At 29.4% G+C, this 17,734-nt stretch overlaps 1 protein-coding gene across 1 annotated transcript in view; it reads right to left on the reverse strand.

The window, feature by feature from the left end:
* Nucleotides 1-10,615, reverse strand: part of KLHL18 (Kelch like family member 18) — a 55,364-nt gene extending 44,749 nt beyond the window's left edge. The window contains exons 1-3 of the mRNA XM_075366188.1: nt 10,329-10,615; nt 7,516-7,646; nt 1,995-2,135 (exon numbers count right to left, since the gene is read on the reverse strand). Coding sequence (XP_075222303.1) covers nt 1,995-2,135; nt 7,516-7,646; nt 10,329-10,520 — 464 coding nt within the window. The 5' untranslated portion in view covers nt 10,521-10,615. The remainder of the gene's footprint in view (nt 1-1,994; nt 2,136-7,515; nt 7,647-10,328) is intronic.
* Between the last annotated feature and the right edge of the window lie 7,119 nt (nt 10,616-17,734).

The raw sequence follows: 17,734 nt of genomic DNA on the forward strand, positions 1-17,734 counted from the left end.
GTGGGGTCAATGCTATTCAATGACCAAAGGACAATTTTTGGAAATTATTCAGGGAAAATACCTTCAAGTTCTATCGATGAAATAGCAAAAGAAGCAGGCCACAAAGTCATCCAACTTCTCTCTACATTGGCACTTCCATGCTATTGAAATTGCGTAGTCATGTCAAAAGATACGTAAAAAAAAATAATAAAAAGTTTACAATGATAGAAATTACAATGCAAAGAATACATAGTATAACCTCTCAAGACTGGGAAAGAGGTGGAACAAGCTAGAGGAGCTATATATGAAGCCATAAAATGAGAAATTCCCTTGGACGTAGACAATTTAATTATAAATTTACAAGAATCATCTGGTTCATCTTACAGCTCTGCTAGTGCTCTGAAGATGACATAATGGGTGGAATTCAACCAGTTCCTGATGAATAACACCACAGTATTTATTTATAATAATTATTTTTCTTAGTATGGAAGTTGTTTCCCCTAATTTAAATAATATATTGTGTTATTATTATTATAATAACATTATTATAATATTAATAACTACTGTAAATTGTTAATGTAAAAATAAAACAAATACATTGTAGTCTATTGTAAAAATACCAAAAAAATTAAATTAAAAATGATATTTTGGGAAATATATTTTTGAGAGATGACAAAGGTAATCAGAAAGAGGTCAGATACATTTGGCAACATTTGATACCTCACTTTCCTTCTAAGAGCTGCATGTGATTACAATAATTTAACTGCCAGAACCAAATAATCAATAATATCAGTATAACTTCTGAACAACACTTTTCACTGGTGCTTCTTTTTCAAATTTCTCCCTGAACTTTCATAGACACATAACAGGAGATTTTGTTTCTAAATAAGTTTCCATCATGAATACATGTTATTAAACAGTTAACTGCATTCTAACAAACAACAACACATAATTACGCAACCTTGTTCAAAAGCTTAACACAGACTGGCAATATTCAAATGTGCAAGCAATTTCTCCTCACTCCAGCTTCAGTTGTACCAACATCTTCCATATTATTTAACCCATCTCTCACCAATATATGCATTTTAACAAAATATATACTTATTATAAACTCCTCTAAAACATGGAGCATCTTTTATTTTTATTTTTTTGTTGGGAAGGCGAAAAATTCTTTTGCGTTATCATCACCCAGAACAAACATAATACAATATTACAAAAAAAAAAAAAAAAAAAAAAAAAAAATGTAATTGAATAATTATTAAATAGTCAAATATAGATGTACAACCTTAAGAAACAATTAGATATTTGATAAAATCATCATATTGTTTCCTAGAATATTTTAGATGTTAGCTCCTAATTTAAATTTATGATGCAATGCCGCATAACACAAACACAATCCACAAGGATGTAATGGAATAACATATAAAAAAATACTTATTTTCTATTTTAGCCTTTTTATTAATTTGATTTATATTAATGTACTTAGATTTAATTGAGCAATACAAATAAGTAAAAAAATAAAATAAATAAAAAACAATTTAAACATAAAACGAACAACTATTTCATTAATAACTTTTAAGCTATTGTTTCATTTCTTTATTTATTATTATTATTTTTACTTCATTGTGAAAAAAGTATTGTTAAAACCTAAATTACTATAAACCATTTACTGGAAGTTCTCTTAAGTCTGCAAAGTGATACTCAAAATAATCATGGACAAATAAATTTATTCTGTATTAAATTAAAAATGTTTTTTCAAATTTTTTTTACAATCCACTAACAGTTGTTAGACAATGCGTCAATAAATTAGGCAAATAATAAAAAAAATATTCACTAACAATGATTTCTTCTATATTAAATTTTGTTTTATGTAGTTTTACAAATTAAAATTTAAAAAAATTTAGTAAAATTAGTTAGTACAATTTCCATTGGATTATAAAATTTAATGGTAAAAATATAAACAATACTTGAGAATAAATAAAAATAAATACAGACAATAACATATACAAACATACCTCTTTTTAAGGAAATCAGCACAAGCATTTCTTACACGAGGAAGTTGAAGAAAAGATGCACCTACCATTAAACTTTGAACATTACCAGTATTGATAGTGACTCTACCGCTGTATGCAAAATTTACAAGTAGTTCCAAGGCACTGAAATTAACATATAAAAATTTATTAACTCTTAAGTGTATAGAAAACCAAAAGGAGTTAAAAAATCAAAGAAAAATATGGGTGAATGCTACTGGCAAGTTTCAATTTAATAGTTTCCCTTCAGTTACTTGAAAAGGAGCAAGTCTGAATCTGATAAATGGAAATTTTGTAAGTGAATATTTAAAACACAAATAAGTCATATTATGAGTCACCTATACATTAATATACTAGATATGACTGATAAATCATGTAAAGAAATAAAAAGAGATGTAATTGTTAATTTTATCTAAGATTTTGAATTAAGTATATTTTGTGATCTTGGACAAAACAAACTATCTCAATCAAAGGTCTAGGGGGTAGATGATCATTCCCCTTTTCTACATGCTTCAATATCCCATATCTCTTCTTCCCTACACATGAAACATACGAATTGTATTTGCATGAAGTCTGGCTCATTTGCTGGGTCTCTCTAGTAGCTGGCAGAACAACTACTTCATCCAGGCACATTATGTTGTAGTATTTTTCAATGAAACTGTCTAACAATCCTGTTTTTTTAACTGATGGTCAAAGTAGCAGTTGAGGTTCCTATCAGCTGAATTTCCTAATTCTTATAAAATCTAAGAGTAATTTAATAGGACAAATTAAATACCCTATTAGGATATAATAAAATATTAAAAAAGTTGGGATTAATTATCTTTTATTGACCTAAATTTATTAAAATTATGGATATAAAATGTATGCTACTTCTATTAAATTAACTTAAATAAATTACTTTATTGTGAGTTTTAATATGATTTTTTTAATAATTAATAAAAAAAATTACAATAAAAAAGTAGATTTTATGATTTAAAAGACCTTCTGATCTATTAATTTAATATTAAATTGAAAGGTTTCCTTCAAAAGAATACTCTATTAATGAGTTTTTATAAATTACAATAATTTTTTTGCATAATTTTCTAATGTACCTAAAATATGATAAAAATAACAATTCTGAAGACCCTTAATTAATGAATATTAAAGTAGAAATCTATTAATTTTTTTCTGATATAGATGCAGTATCTGGAAAAGTGTTAACACAGAATGGTAATAAAATTTGTTCTTTAAATATGGATAGGTCTACAAAAAAATTTTGCCCAAAATTGAGAGAAACCTGCATTTGATAAAAATAATAAATGAAATTTAAATAAACAAAATAAAGATTGACTTTTAACAAGTGCAGCAGTAATATTTTTATAACTATTTTTATGGTAACTAAGGTCCAATATTATCAATAAACGTGTAGGAATATCTGCTCTTTACTTTTTATTAATAAAAATATAGTCTGGAGACTTTTTCAAATTTCAAACTTAAAAGCAAAAATTCGTTTTAATTTGATGTGAAACTATTTTAAATATTAAGACAAAAAAAAAAATCATCCACTTAAAGGGAAAAAACTTATGATGGGGGCTACTAGAGGAATTTTCTCCAAAAAAAATTGTAAGATTAAAAACTTTAATGTAAATCCAATACAGAAATAAATGTCTGGAAAAATATTTTAAAGATTTTGTTATTTTTAAACTATGCCAGTATTTATATTTATCACAGAAGGTAACAAAAAATATTATCAATAATAAGAATGTATGAAAAGAAAAAGAAAAAAACACCTCAAAAGAAGTTTTTTTTAAAAAAATACTAATTTTAATGTATAAATAAAATAAAATTAATCATAAATATACATGACATCAAACCTAGAAGTAAGAATTAAGCTTGGAAAAAAAATCTTATTCATAAATTTATGTAGTAATATTCTAATGAAACACATCACAGTAAGTTGACAAAATTTAGATAGCCTTGGTTACTAGAAATCTTAACAAAGCCATAACATGTAATAAGACAAACTATCTAACTAATAAATAAATACAATAGTTCAATGTAAAATAATTATTTTTGGGGCAAAATTAAAAATAACACCATGAATAATTTATTTATCTACATCAAGTTTAAGTGACTGATCTATAATAAAAGTAAATAAAAACTTACTAACCTTATTTGATGAGTGTCAATTAATATACAAAGATAAATAAAAATAATCTAGTAATGAAAGTTGTTCACTTTGAAATATTTTTTAAAAATAATTTGAACTTTGGCAGTTTTGATCTAATTAAACATGATAAATTTAAAAACTTATATTTTGATGAAATTACAAATAAAAAGATAAATTGTTCAACTAACTCAACTGATAATTGCAATGTTGTACAAAAGAAAACTACTTATTTACAACAAATTATACAAATATTTTTAAATAATTATCAGGACATGCAAACTGAAAAGATAGAAAATAATGTCGGTGATGATTTTGATAATGTACAATTATTTATTAATGATACAATAAATGATAATTATAAAGAGTTGCATGATCCAAAGGAAATAATTAGAACTGAAATGTCTGGATACTTTTTACTGCAATTCTATCGAACATTAAAGACATCATCCAAGTATCGTTTTTATGTACTTAATAATTTTCTAAATATTAAACGACCATTAAACTTAACAAATAATTTTCAATCTGTCATCATCAATATTGTATCTCTTGATTATAATATAATTGATTACAAATGGAGTGAACGATTAGAAAATATCTATTTACGAAGAAAAGAACTTGTCAGTGGAATGGCATGGCTAATGATGTTAGGAGGTGGTTTTTCTTCATTAGGTGATAACCAGAAACACTTTGCAGATATGGCCAGATGCACATCGCTCAAACAGTTACATCTTGCTCTCCAACTTGGTGATGAATCAATGATATCTAAATGTAAACTTTTTTATGCGTTAAGTCAAATACAAAGAGGATATTTAGAATCTGCTAGTAAAATAATACAAGAACAATATAAGATAGCTAAAACAAATATTGTTAAAGATAACAGACTAATTAAAATGTGTCTTGGCATCAAAGCAAAGTTACAGTTTGTGTACAAACAACAAGAAAATAAAAAACATAAACATGATTAAATAGTGACTGACAGTAAATGAATTTTAGTGAATTTTGTGAATAAATTTAAATTTCATTTAACAAAGTTTAATTTTTATGTCATGGCGTTACATATTTTTGGAACAAGTAAATGAAAAAATTAATTGGAATTTTGTTTTTACTAAACCAATTTTCAATATCATTAGTCTCAAGACAATGTAAACAACAATTAATTTTAATCTATTATGTTCTTAAAACTGTCTATGATGATAATATTGCTCATATGCAATATAATATTTGGGTTTTAACCTTAAAAAATCAAACTGAAATAAAATCTAATATTAAACTTAAATTGATTCTACATTTGAAGAAAATTCTGGAATTGCATTAACAGTACAAATGTAGTTGAATTAAATAATGAATTAATATCTCTGTTATTCCCAGATAAAATTTTAGTATAAAAAAATTTGTATTTGAAATTTTATTATAATTTTTAAAAATTTGATTAATGTTGAAACGAGTCATATGATCTATTTAAATTTTAGCAAATGGTAAAAATAACTTAATATGAACACAAATGTCACAAAATATTACTGTTCACCACAAATTAAAACAATATAAAATTTGACATAATGTGTGTTTTTGGTAAGCCATTCTTCAGCAATCTGTATTCAAATAATAATTTTAATTATAAATCAAATATAAAAAAAATATTTACTGAGTTAACTCAATTTTTTATACTGGATGCAACTGAGTTCAATATATTTATAATTATTTTTATGTAAACATATTCAAAATAGCTAATCTTATTGGGAATAATAATAATAATAATAATTTTTTTAAAATATAACTTAGCTTTATATGAAAAAAAAAGATAAAGGATAATTGTTCAATAATAATTTATTCAAATTCCTAGTTGAAAAGAAAATCAGCTTGCATAACATGGGACATACCAGATCTACATAATTTTTTCTGTGATGCAGACGCAGACGCGGCAGTTTTTGAAAGATGATACCTATAATTATTGCTCCTGCCAATTGTGGTACTTGGTATGATTAATTTTCTGTATGCAGAAGGAGATAGTGCTGTTGATTCATTGATGACTGTTATCATGTTTATGTTAATATGTAATTGTTAGGTGGTGAATAAATGGATTTATGCTTTATCATATTAGAAGCCAAAAAAAAAAAACTTACTACTGAAATAAACAATTTTGGCTGCGGTGGTATGAGATTACAATGTAATTTTGCTGACAGAAATTTAAAATGCTGAGGTTTTGAAGGCTAATCTAAGATAAGTGGTACAGATGCTTGTGAGATTGTTTTTCTACATGATGCATTACTCAACAGGTATCATAAACGTTTATTTGAGCAATTCAAGCTACGAATTTTTTACCAGGCAGAGTTACTAATTAACAATGGAAGAAAAACAAAAACTGATGTAACAAGTGCTTGAATGAAGAGCAGCAACTAAGAGATCTAAGAGACTTAAATACATAATAATTTCTTTTTCTCTATTATTGTTTTATTTACACCCAATCGTAGGAATAGCAGCTTCTTCATGGGAAATTTTTGCTAATAGTTAGGTGAATGTTCAATTTGAAATACAAATTCAGTCAAAGGTGTAGTGTTAATAACTTGACTTTAATGTTTATCATATTTACATAAAAGGTACATTAAGATTTAATTGATACAAATATCTTTATAAAGACATCCAGCTACAAGATAAAGGACCACTTGCAGATCTGTAATTAACATATAAAATGTTTAAAACATACTGCCTCAGCAGTATTAACTTAAAATATTTTGGTAAATAATCCACAGTAGAAAAAAAATTTAAGTTAACTTGATGCTGATGAAGATATTTTACTTTGAAAAAGTAAATAAAAGAGTTTATAGATAGAATTTTTAGATGAATAATGATATAATTGGTTCTTGTTACAGAGGAATGTTCGTATGCTCTATCCCAGAACTTATATCCTGTTAAATTTCATTATAACTTGGCTGTCTTTGATCTAAAAAACAATGAACATACTCAGGTAGTATAAAAACAGTGCATTCATTTAGTTACTGTGTAAAAATGGATCATAAATGTAGTAAAATCAATATTAATCACTTTTATATTGCGTGGACAAAGTTCAATTGCAATAAAGTCTTTAACCAAAAATCTAAAAATAGGTCTTCTTAATTTTAACCTAAAAGAGTTTTTACATTACCAACATTACAATTACTTATGAGGGAACTAGGTTACAAAGACAACACCAGTCACCAGTTACTGACGGGTATTTGAACATGAATGAGAACATTTTGATTTGAATAACCCCTTCTTTATATAAAAAAAGTCAATAGTCTTTTATGGACTTAACACAACACAACTGATTTTCATAGACAATAATAAATTAATAATAGTAATAAGTAATTTTATTACACTTACACTGAATCAATACCATGTATTGTTATATCTCTTTGTTTGCTTTCAACCATATCATGTGTAAACATTGCATAAAAATATGGAATAGTTGCTGCCAATACAATACGATGACCACTAAATGACTGATCATCTACCTAAAAAGAAGATTGCCTTCTGTTAATATTATTAAAAATAAAAAAATGTACACATGGAAAAAAAATTGTTTAACTTTTCATATACATGTTAAAAACTGACAATTTGTTAATAAAATTACAATAAATAAAAAATACACTAAACCCAAAAATGATGAAAAATAAAGGAAGAAAGAATAAAAATGGAAGAGCGTAACTAATGGAGTATTTCAATTTGTCGATGCTCACTCAGTATTTTACTTTAAAAAGAATGCTTTACTCTACAGTTCTAGAATTATGTTTTAGTATCTTTTTGTCTATACATGTAGAATATGAGTTACATTTTTTGTACACAGAAATGTTTCACATACATTTATTAATTTAATTTACAAACAAGTAAGCGTTGTATTCAATAGCTATTAACCACATTCAGTAATAAAAATTTATTTATAGAAGTGAGTAGAGAGCTGCTAATCTTGTTTCATTATCAACAAATAATAAATTTACTTTTTTTGTGAAAATATATATTAAATTGGGATAATCATTTTAGAAAGTAATAACTATTTTAACAAAAAAAAAATTGTAATTTTAGTAAACATTTGACTGTTTTAACTAAATTGTCAGTAATATAACCTAAAACTGATTAAGGCGTTATAGCTACTATGTTAGGTTAAAAACAATGTCAAACATTGTTATATTGTCCTATAGTTAAGTTATTATCCTATTACTAACCTTCTATAAGAGTATATGACTGACAAAAAATGCAATGATCATTACTGGTTTATGATAAAATTATACCATAAATACAAAAAAAAGTTTTGAAATTTGTGTTTTAATAAAATAATTTTTTATTTGAAATTGTTTTCAGTTTTAAATGAAGTGTTATGATATTGTGAAAAATGTCTAAATAAAATGCTTGCAGTGTTCAGATAAATACTGTAAAAATGTTTTGAAAAGATTTAGTTATGACCACAAAATATTTAATAATTAACTTAACATGTGAAACACTGTTACATATCACAGTGGTAAATACGCTGCAGGTCAACAAATTACACGAGTTTAATACACAAATAGATAATAAAACTAATACACAACAATATGATTGAGTATTATAATCATATTTGCAATCTATTGTGTAACTAAATAAAAAGAAAATAGTGTTTATGCGTTTCAAATTGTTTGATATTTGGAAACATCCGCATTATACATAGTATAGCAAACAAAAAAATATAAAATGTTTCGTATTCCCTACAGTAGGGAGGTAATGTTTCAGCCACACTTTTTTGTATGGAGAAAGAGACAAAGCAGCTGATATTGGTTCTACATTCTTAGAGAGAAATGCTAATGTTCACTACAAAGTCAGTTCTGTGATAAAAAGATGAAGGTATAATTTACAGGGCTTAATATTTTGGTGGTGTTGGCATGCAGTAATATGTGGCACTGTTAGCAAGTAACTACTTCACTTTTAACTTTGCCTAGTAAGCTTCAAATAAAAAGCTGGTTACTCTTTGAATGGCAATATCATAATACTAAATGACATGAGGTAATATACATTTATTGCATGGATATAGAACCTGCCAGCCTCTGTGGTGTGAGTGGTAGTGTCTCGGCCTTTCATCCAGAGGTCCTGATTTCGAATCCCGGTCCAGCATGGCATTTTCACACATGCTACAAATCATTGATCTCATCCTCCAAAGCAATACCTAATGGTTGTCCCGGAGATTAAATGGTTATAGAAATCTAAATAAAAGGTGTGTTTAATATTAGTAAAAAAATTTATAAATGGTAGTTTTATAAAATTTCAAATAATAATGTTCAAGATTAAAGCTTTAAATGCAATTGATGATTGATTGCACAACTATTTACAATTGTAGAAGGGAGTGTTTTAAATATTCAGAAAGGTTTCCGTGATGAGTAAAAAAAAAACTGATATAAAAAAAAAATTACTTCGATTGCCTGTTTTAGCCTTAAAAGTGAAGTACATTTAATTTTTAAAAATGCAATCTACTCTAAAAATATTTAAACTGGTACTTAGTAGCCAACTTCCTACAGAAAACGTTTTAATTTTAGATCAGCTAACAACTGCTATGAGTAAATAAAAAACGTCTTCTGTTTAGTAAATGGTAGTTATAAAAATACCACATAAAAGAGATAAAATTATCGGAAAAAAATATTTGTATATATATATATATATATATATATAAATGATTAAAATATATTATTGGTTCTTCATAAATATTATAAGAAATCGTATGTTTTTTCAAAATGTAACATCAGTGTAAGAATCTATGAAGTCAAAAATACAAGAGAACGTGAGTGTCTCAGATAGTATTATTAAATTGGGGCCAAACCACGTAAAATAGGTAAAATTTTAACCATGAATAAAATAAAGTACGTTGTTTCACTACAAACAAATGTATTAACGATGAATTTGTAATACTACTATACTCGTAATTAATTGGATAAAATGTTGATGGTTCAATTATTACATGGCAAGTATGTATTTTGCTCGCGATAAGTATTACTATCTTGTTCAAGGAGAGAAAAAACAAGCTCTTTGTTATTACAAAAAACATGATTTATAGCTAAATGAATATATAAAATAAACATTCCCTTGGTAAATGCTAATTAGAAAATCTATCAAAAAGCGAACTCGTTAAAAAATAATTCTGTACAATTAAGATATGCTAATGATCATTATCGTACCTTTAAAGTAACATCACAAAGTTTTCCCTGCCTTCGTATTTCTTCCATTAGAGGAAAACCCTGAGAAAAAATATCTAACTGTTGGAATATCACACATTCTTCTGTTTCAGACGATAAAGTGCATTTTGAACAATTATATTTTACTTTGAAATCATTTTCCGACAACGAACTTTCATTAAGAGATTTCTCCATTTGAAAGAGAAACTATATTATCCAAAATTAATGTAAATAAAGAATAAATTAAAAAAAAACAATGCACTGTTGTTGTCAACATAAACACATATCAAAATCCATAACCTCAAAAACGGCTCTGAAAATTAAACTATGGATCTATTTTTACCAACTACAGTGCGGCCAACTTCCATGAGCCAAGAAAATTACAACAAAAGTGATTTAGTAAGTAATCTCTTGAAAAATAAATGTTTTCTTGTAGATGTAAATGTGGAATTATTTTATTGTAATGTAGGGTTATGTAAACATATGTATTTATAAAATGAAAAATTAACGAATGGTTGCGAGGAATAAGAAAAGTTAACTAGATTGATCTATGAAATTGTACTGCCAATCTAAATGGCATACTGAGTGTTGAAACCAGTGGTTGAAACTTGATGGATGAGTAAATAGGAAAGTCCGCCACCACATTTGAAATGTAAAACAATTTAATTTATGTATTTTAAACCACGGCATATTTATACATGTTTACATGTATAAATTCTAAACATAAAATTTAATCCAGGATGTAATAGTATTACAAATTAATCCAGTATTTCATGAAGTTAAAAAAGAAGATGTAAAATATTAAACATTATTGTTATATAGTAAAAGAATAAAAATAAACTAAAGGTCTTATTAAAATAATAATTTATGATTTTATTTATTAATAATTTATGGAAATTCTTAAATTACCATAAATTCTTAAATTTATGGAAATTTAAGAATTTCCATAAATCTTTATCATAAAAATACCTTTATTAATATGAAGTTTTTTATTATTAGTTATTTTATTTTTGACTGTGGCAACTTGACATGAGTTAAAAGTAACTCTTGATAATGTCATAGCCATCCTCAAGATTAATAAGAGTGCCATAAAAACTTGTTATTAAAAATGAGGGGTAAACTATGGTTTTCTGTTTTCTTGTTCATAGAGCCTAATTAACTGCTGTGTGTCCAGTATAGTGAGCCCCCTAAGAGCAGCTAAATCCAGTATTATACGTGAGAAATTCACTCTATTCACAATAGGAACTCCAGGTATAATGAATATCCCCTAGGGAAAGTGACTTTGACTAGTGACACTTTTATCTTGTATGGAGTGGAGTGGGGATATTTGACTGAAGTGGTCATGATTAATGGGAGGTCGTATAACATTTATTAATTATGTAGAATTAATTTAAGCACATTAAAATTACTATGTACAGGTCTAAATTTTAGGTTCTAGCTGATTTGATACGTTCTTTTTTTTTAAATTAAATTTCCTTTCAAACTATTTATTATAAATCATCTTTAGATGTGCAAAATACTAGGTTTGAGTCAGGAGGAAACAAGAAAACTATGGAGGGAGGTAAGCAGGATTTTCATTTTTCTTTGATTTTATTGTCAAAATGTTATTTTTTTTTGTCTTCACTTATTTGACTGGTTTGATGCAGCTCTCCAAGATTCCCTACCTAGTGCTAGTCGTTTCATTTCAGTATACCCTCTACATCCTACATCCCTAACAATTTGTTTTACATATTCCAAACGTGGCCTGCCTACACAATTTTTTCCTTCTACCTGTCCTTCCAATATTAAAGCGACTATTCCAAGATGCCTTAGTATGTGGCCTATAAGTCTGTCTCTTCTTTTAACTATATTTTTCCAAATGCTTCCTTCTTCATCTATTTGCCATAATACCTCTTCATTTGTCACTTTATCCACCCATCTCATTTTTAACATTCTCCTATAGCACCACATTTCAAAAGCTTCTAATCTTTTCTTCTTAGATACTCTTGATTGTCAAAGCTTCACTTCCATATAAAGCGACACTCCAAACATATACTTTCAAAAATCTGTTATTTACTTATTATTACTTTCAAAAAATGTTATTAACAATAAAAAAGTAATTACATAAACATATGAATTTATTAAAGTTGAATATTATATTATATTAAACAACAAACTGAATGTTGTTATTTTTTAATAATTAAAATATATGAATATGAAGACATAATATTATGACATGATATTAAATCTTAATGTTCTGAACAGAATATTATTGTCAAGTCTAGTTTAAGCTAATAGTAATACTGTTAACAGTTAATTGATACTTGTTTTACCTTAGTTCATAAAAAAAATTAATAAAAAATTGCTGTGCTGATATAGAATCTCACTGATAGGGAAAATCTACAACTTACTAAAATTTACTCGGAAATGAATCTCCTAACTCACTTCCCTTCAGCAAAGAAAAATTTTATGAATATCAGAGGTAATGATATTCCAGATGCAAGTTTTGTGAGGATTAAGTTTAACATAGGAATGATAGAAAATTATAGACTCCCAATAAAAAATAGTGTAACAATCATTGATATTACTATTAATCCTTGGTCCTGGTAACTGCTTCAAGCATAATTACTGTCCCTATAATTGTGAAATTTAAACATTTTTTTTTGACAATATATAATTTCTAAAAGCTAAGCATTTTAAAAGTAAATTTTAGTAATGTTTAATTTATATTGATCTATCTCACCAAAAAAATAAATGATTTAATTTATATTGATCCCACTATCTAACCAAAAAATAATTTGTTATTTAGTAAAGCTAGATCACCTTCAGAAAGAGAAAAAAAAACTACAGTACATATGATTAAAAAACTATATAGGGGTTTTCATCATCAAATATTAAATTTCTTAGCTGAAAGTAATAACTAATGTCGAAACATCTTTTGTGAAAACTTACACCTTAATATCATGAATATTCCAAACAGTTTCATGTATAACTCTTAAACAAAATTATGTGTTATAACTTTCTAAAAAGATTAGAGTATACTGCACATATGAGGAGGGTCATTCAAGTATAAACAAGAATTTGTTTACATAGCTTTATTGATATTAGATAAAATTATAAATAAATTTTCCAGTTTTTCATATAGTTTTCATCAACAGAAATATATTTTCTACACTGTATAAGTAGCTTCCTGAATCCTAATAAAAAAAAACAAGGTGGCTGTCCCAATATCCAATTGCACACATAATCTTTAACTATGGCGTTGTGTTTGAATCTTTCCCCTCCTAAAGTTTTTTTCAGCAAACCAAACATGTGGAAATTATACCGTATGTGTCAAGTCAGGAGTGTATGGTTTGTTTTCCTGGATGCACAATGAATCAGTACCCAAACATGATAAACAAATAAATATTAAAAATTAACCTAAAATCTAAACAACAGTAATATAAAAACACAGCATAGATGGAAAATGCTTGACATATGCATAAAGTGAAAAAAATCCGCAGTGAAATATAACATAAAAATATAATTTAAAAGAACAAAATTGTCATCTGACATTCGCCAAATGGCATAAACAGGTGAAAAAGATGTATATGCAAAAAAAGTTATGAATAATTAAATTTCTGAATCCAAATGCACCACTTTAAGAAATCTTAAAACATTTGATAATATCTATTCATTGTTGCCTAAGATATTTTGGATGTCAGCCGCTAGTTTAAACTTCCGATGCATTGCTTCATAACAGTCAGTCTACAAGCATGTGGTGTACTGTTAGTTGACAGCTGTAGCAAGTACAGACGGGTGGATCGGTCTGATTCATGAGGTGTCCACAAGTAAGTTTAGTGTGCCCTATTTGCAAATGGCAAATAATTACCTCCAAATGGTTATTCCTGCATGAGAAGCTCCAAGGTGACACAGTGTTCTTAACTGGGTGAAGTTTATTGTTGATGATAGCATTCTATTCACTTTGCCACTCATCATGAAATATCCTCTTCATAAAACAAACAAGATTGTTTGAAACAACACAATTAGTGAAAGTTGTTGCCTTTCACAATTAGTGAAATGCAGTTTGAAAGGCAAACTGCCTTTCAAAATAGGCAATTTGCAAACGGTCTATTTTGTTGCATGATTAGTGTGGTAATATGACTAGGAATCCAGCAAAAGTTCATAGTTGTGTTACACTGAGTCATTTCAGAGATAATAGACATAATTGCCTCCAAGGCACTCATGAAATCTGAACAGGCAAGTACATGTTGGAATATTGAGCTAAGTATATTTAAGGTCTTGTTGATAGCATACAGCTCTGTGATGAACACTCTGGCGATGCTGGAAAGGCCAGACATGTATGTTCTATTGCAAACCACAAATAACAGAATTATCATGTCCAGAGCTGTCTCTATGAACTATAGCATCAGGATTCATGCTATTTACAATAATACAAAATTTTTTCATAAGATAACTGGATTCTTGACTTTTTTTTGAGATCAACGAAGACAAAGCAATAATTTACTAGAGAACTAACCAAGAGGGGTTTTCACCAAGAGGGTTAGTAATGTTGATAAAAGGAGGTACTGTAGGTAATTTTATATTTAGAGATAAGAAAAGGCTGATGAGTAGCAGAGCAGTAGATCTTGGCTGTTCTTCAAATCGAGTAACATGCTGGTTGGAGAACAACGTATCAAAGGTAGGATGATTTGGTTGTGCTTTAATGCTGGTGTCTTGTTGTGGCCTATGTGGATGACAGACTCCTGCTGGTCAAAGGGTGCTTGAGGAGGGAAGTTGAGTTCAGGGCCACTCATGTATACAGAGTCTCAGACTTGGTGCATGTTATTAAAATATTATTTAAGAAGGATTTTAAAATTTAAAGGTATTTATCAGTCTACACTCGACTCCAGTCGGCTGCACTTGGATATATACAATTCACACAGCTCCTTTTGAATGCAATCGGCTCCTGATGATTCAGCGGCTTAGTACACAGTATATAACTAATCGGAACCGGTTCTGACCTGAATGAAGAAGGCTACTTGAATGTAGGGCAGACCCTACATTCAGGTAGCCTTCTTCCAGCCTTCTTCTTCAATGTACAAAATATATGTATCATTTATGGAATCATTAAAAGCATTTATATACACTTATACACCAAGATGGGTATTATCTTGACACAGGGTGCTTGAGCTGTGGGCTCATCAACACAAGATGACTTTAAGCCCGGAGAAGACAACGATGATGCTCCTCAAAGGCCGAGAGTCGGCAAGTTGGAGTATCGATATCAGGCCATCGAATAATCAGGTTCAGAAGTACCACAGGGTGCATCTTTATGAGAAATTTCAATTCAAGAGGCACCTTCAATACATTGCAGAAAAGGCCTGAAGTGCCTTTTTTGGGATCTGATGTGTGGTCAATCTGGATTGGGGTCTCAATTTCAGGACCCTAAGCATCCTGTACCAGGACGTGTGCAAAGCAATTATGTTGTATGCCTTGCCAGTTTGGGTAGATAGGATGAAATCCATAGTTACAGAAATATGTTATTGAGGGGCCAATGATTATTACTGTTGCAGTAACAGGTAGTTACCAAACGGTTTCATGGGAGGTGGATGTTTGCCATAGTGAAACCGGTTGATATTCTAGTTCTTGAGAGACAGGAGCCGTATGTTGTTAGGAAGTTGGGTGAGTTGACTTCCGAAAAGATTCGGGAAATCAAAGCAATATGTTATGATATATGGTGGGCTAGGTGGGATGAGACTTGATCGTGAGAGACAAGATCTATTAGATGTTATTCATAAAGAGGATATGCTCACACTAGAAGAAGTGCAAGATATATTATTGCACTCGGAGATGAACTGGAAGGCTGTCGCTGACTATACCAGGAGATTTATGTGGGACCTAATTACCTGGGAGAGAACCGCATAAGAGCTAGGTGTCAGAAGATACGTAGGTGGACGGCCCTCGACCGAGTGCCTAGGGGGCTCCCCGGGTGCGTGGAGGTCGCCTTGGCGCGATGAAGCTGCGGGCACTTCGCACAGGTGTTGGATGGCAGCCTGGGTGGCTTGGTATTTTAGATAGGTACTGTATCTGTGAAATGAGTAACAGCTGTGTGCAGCTTCTGTGGGTTGTGCTTCTGGTATGACATACTCTGTATTTTTGTTTTTATCTTCTAGTACTTTCATAATGCCTAGTTTTAGGTATTACATTGTTTGTTGTATATGGTTAGCTGTATTTGTACATGTATTATGTATAATTTGTATTGTGTTTTGTAGTGACTATTTAATGGTCACAAGTAAGAATCTATATTGTGTTTTTAACTTAAGATCTGTACTTATAGTATGATATGATGTATGACTGTGTGTGTGGGCGATCTCCCCCTACCTGATGGAATGCATTATTAGCTATGCCAGTGAGGGTGGATAGCCAGGGGTGGAGGTTTAGTTGGTAGTGCGCAGGTATACATACGCTCTTTCTACCTAGCGGGACCTGTTAGAGACCCCGACACTGCTTTGTCATCTGTAAATGGATTCTCCACCTCTACAAAAAAAAAAAGAAGGTGGGATGAGACTATTGATGGGCAATATAAGCACAATCTCTTCCCAGACATGGGGCATGATTAATCTTTTCCATGAGATACTAGGAAAAGATATGAGATAGGCTAGGCTATATTTCCATGAGATAGTAGGCTAGGGTTGCCTACAACTGGATTCACCCTGGTGTCCAGAGGACATCGTTTAAGACTTACCATGTAGAGCCATCCACCCATCTTCACATGATAATTTCCATCTTGGGTTACGATTGCACTTCGTTAGGTGTTTTAACACCATAGAGTGTAAGTGTAAGAAGAAACTGTGTAAGATATTGATGTATTGCTGTGCAAGGGTATATGTTGTAATTTGTGTAGTGTTTGTGGTGTGGTTATGTGTATGGTGTAAAAGGTTCAGCAGATGAGTATGTAGTAGAATGTAAAGCTGCATAGGCTGGTCTGTACAGTGGGTATTCAATAAGTGTCCAATGAATTTTAGCGAATTTATGGAAGTCTGAGCTGCTATGCGAGTTTTTTATGATCTGCTAAGAGTTTACGCAAGTCTGCGGCTGTGTGTTATGAATAAGGAGGAAGTTGCAAATCGGTTGCCGGTGTGTTTGTTGCGATAACATCATGCAACAACTGACAGTAATATGCCGCACTTACTGTTCTTCATTTGTGCAGGAAATCAATCAGCAGGAGATCTTTTGAGTCCCTAAACACAGTTGTTAGAACTTTTCCGGCTGACAAGTGTTTCTTGGTCTTGATTGGTATCCCCTCCTCTCTTTTCCACCATTCCATACATTAGACAGACATTGCAGACGTTCTGCTAGAGACGTCGGAATGTGACCTATGGGCATGCCTAGCTGTTGCTCCCTTTCACACATATCCAGCTGACTACCCCACCACATTTACTGTTCTT

This window comes from Lycorma delicatula, chromosome 5, assembly GCF_047948215.1.
Source record: "Lycorma delicatula isolate Av1 chromosome 5, ASM4794821v1, whole genome shotgun sequence".
Taxonomy (NCBI): Eukaryota; Metazoa; Arthropoda; class Insecta; order Hemiptera; family Fulgoridae; genus Lycorma; species Lycorma delicatula.